At 37.6% G+C, this 3,232-nt stretch overlaps 1 protein-coding gene across 1 annotated transcript; it reads right to left on the bottom strand.

Moving 5' to 3' along the window:
* Positions 1-211: 211 nt before the first annotated feature.
* LOC135149652 (uncharacterized) lies at positions 212-2,517 on the bottom strand. The gene is made up of 2 exons (XM_064085423.1): positions 1,942-2,517; positions 212-1,483 (listed from the first exon to the last, which is right to left on the bottom strand). The coding sequence occupies exons 1-2, from the start codon at positions 2,515-2,517 to the stop codon at positions 212-214; spliced, it is 1,848 nt and encodes a 615-aa protein (XP_063941493.1).
* Between the last annotated feature and the right edge of the window lie 715 nt (positions 2,518-3,232).

A 3,232-nucleotide genomic window follows, 5' to 3' on the forward strand; every position in this document is an offset into this window, starting at 1 on the left:
CAAAAGTATTAACCACGAACCACGTACATTAAAACTGTAGTATTTATATTTTTTTCAATGTCCTATTTATTTGAGATAGGTTATTATTTCAGTTAAGTCGCATATGTTGTTTATATGATAGATTAATATCTGTAAATTAATTATTTACGTAAATAAATTTAAAATTTAAAAAGAATCTGAACAATCATGATGTCTCAGTTAGCACAGAATTCTACTTCCGCCTTCTCTTCACTGTCAAATCTCCATCTACCAGGGCTTCAAGAGCTCTTGCAGTTGGTAGTTTATTCCTGGTACTTTGTCTCCTAGAGTTCATGTAAATAGGCTGCTCTGGAGCACTCTTATCTGCAGAGGTTTGAAGTACACAGCAAGCATCCTGTTGGGTGCTCGTGATATCATCTTGCACGTTTGCTAAATTTGTCATGAACATGCCAGATTGAGAATTTTCTTGATCATAAGAATCATCATCTTGAGAAGCTCTAGTAGTGCTCCCACAAGGGTTTCCAAATCTCGGAACCGATGGGAATGTGCTCCTGTCGGAACCTATCTCCTCATTAGTACAAGCAGTTGTAGTCCTGTGACTTCCCCTGACTGAAAGTAAATTATCAAGATTATCTCTCTTCAGCTTTTGGCTCAACTGAATATCTACTAGTTCTGGTGCCTGCTTGTCGCCGTACAACTTCTTTTGCTTTTCTGCTTTCTTTATGATTTCCGGACCATCAATCCGAACAAGTTGGTTTGAACTACTTGTTTGCTGATCCACCGACACGTTTTGGATGCAATAGGATTTAATAGTTGAGACAAAAGAAGTATCCTCCTCACTGTGTCGGGAAACAATTATCATTTCTGATGGCAAAGTTTTCAATTTTTTGGATTTGACAGATTTTCCATTATCGAGGCTTGTATGAGTTACATGATCCATATCACAAATTTGAGATTGAGGCTGCAAAGAAAAACGACGCTTCTTAGGCAAATTTTGCTGCTCCTTGGTCTCCTCAATCAACCCCTTCTCTTCCTTCTTCTCCCCTTCATCATAAGTGTCAAGCTGAAGAAGCTCTGGTTCAGAACCAACCTTACTCAAGACATCTTTAAAAGATTCAAAATAGTGGTTTCCTTTAACTAATTTTCTTGAAAACTTCTCAACACAAGGAGGAAGAAAGACCAGAGAAGCTTTGTTTTTTGGCTGTTCTGAGTGCCATCCTCTTGCCAGCAAACGGGGCCAGACGGCTTCCCAAAACAAATCACTAGACTGAACTTTGGTTAAACGACAACGTCCAGTTAGAATCTTCACAATCTCAGCATGTTCAAGATTGGAACATGCTTCACCAACAGGTATCCGCACAGGCCTACGGACCATGCTTGTTAGATCTCGGTTTCCTATTCCAATGGCAACTGAATTAACAAAGGTTTCTAACCCTACAATAGATTTTATAGAGAACACATATTCGGTTAGCGACATGTCCTTCTCTGCATATTTTTCAGTCACCTGCCAATTGAGCACAAAAGCAGAGAAATGAGAGCAGTTAATTTCACTTAATGAAAATGAAAAAAAAAAGTTCCCCTATATACGTCAGGCAGTGACAATCATTAATTAAGACACGAACTTCGCTCACATAAAATAGCCACTAACTATTAATTCGATCCACCAATCAATGATGGTGAAATCCAAACCATATATAGGGGTCTTAATTAAAAACCACAGATATTTTTAGAGTAAAAAATCGAGTTATAAGCTTCCCTGACAAGAACAAAAAGTGTTACGTAATATGTACTATCTGTGCACAAACTCTGGTCGAATATTAAATAGACGATCTTACCTGCTGCAGAATCCTGCATCGTGTATTTGTTTTTTAAGTTGACTGGGTGATAAATTAGTGTGAGCATTATAATTCCTACAACTAAAAATTTCTACTGGGAAAAAAGAGAGTATAGTTAATGAATTACCTCCCTCAGCAGTTTCTGCCTTTCCTCGGAGACCTGAGGATGCAGACGAGATAATAGTTCCTGATGCCTGAAACCTTTGAATAACCATGTGCCATATGCACGCTTCCCTTTTCTGCCTTCACTACACGTTGACCATCTATTGAATCTAGAGGACTTATAAAACACCGTGTAGTAGAAAAACAATATTTCTCCCATTTTTTTATTCCCAACGAATTTCTTCAGCTCAACAAATTTCTTCTTAAAGAGGTACAAGCCAAGAAGAAAGCTTGCCTCTTCTGTATCATTCCATAAATCACGGCAGACCCCAGGAACCAAAACGTAACATGGATCTTTTGGAAGCGAGTCAGTTGATTGTGCAGAAAAGTCCAGCCTTTCATCTTTCTTTTTCTCTGAGACAGTGCTGATATCTCTGATCAATGTGACTGGTACTGGTAATCCCACAAAAAAATCAAAGGGCACATGATCTTTGTTTTCTGTGTCAACCGGCGGGTTCAGATAGCTACTGTACTCAGGTCCTCTTATTAGGTCTGGAATTTCAGCCTGGAATTCTCTACCAACACGAGGAAGCAATACCATCTGATAAAAACATCGATCAATATTACAAAATGATGAATTCAACATTACTAAACCTATTATAATACAAAATGATGAATTCAATATTACTAAACCTTATAATATGAGGAGGAGCTAATATAAGGGGAATAAAGCTACTGTATATAGAGTTTATTAAATAGAAGTAGGAAATTTTTTTTTTTTTTTGCTAATTAGTAAGAAATATTTTGTATCAACAAAAGAGTAAAAGCATGCCGATATATGGAATTCTGGGCTGAACCGGTAAAATGTGTATATTTATCAAACCTATGTGCCTGAAGAGTGTACATGGTTTGGCACATGAACAAGCATGGAGAGGGGAAAAACCTGATGTTTCTCACTTGTGTGAATTTGGGAGCATCACTTGTACATGTTACGGATTAAAAAAGGACTAAGCTTGATCCAAAAAGTGAGAAATTCGTTTTTATTGGATATGTACCTGGTACAAAGGGCTACAAGTTTTATAATCCTTCTACCGGAAAACTTGTAATCAATAGAGATTCTCATTTTGATGAAAAAAAATCATGGAATTGGGAGGTGCCTGAAAATGAGGTGTACATCATCTTTCCTCGTCAAGAAGAAGAAACATCGGAAAATAAAGATGATATCACACCACCTGATCATTCTCCTAGCTCACAATCAGATCACGATTCTGAAGGACCACTTCGAGTGAGCAATCGAGGTACAGTGGGTCTACAAA

The sequence above is a fragment of the Daucus carota genome, chromosome 9 (assembly GCF_001625215.2).
Source record: "Daucus carota subsp. sativus chromosome 9, DH1 v3.0, whole genome shotgun sequence".
Taxonomy (NCBI): domain Eukaryota; kingdom Viridiplantae; phylum Streptophyta; class Magnoliopsida; order Apiales; family Apiaceae; genus Daucus; species Daucus carota.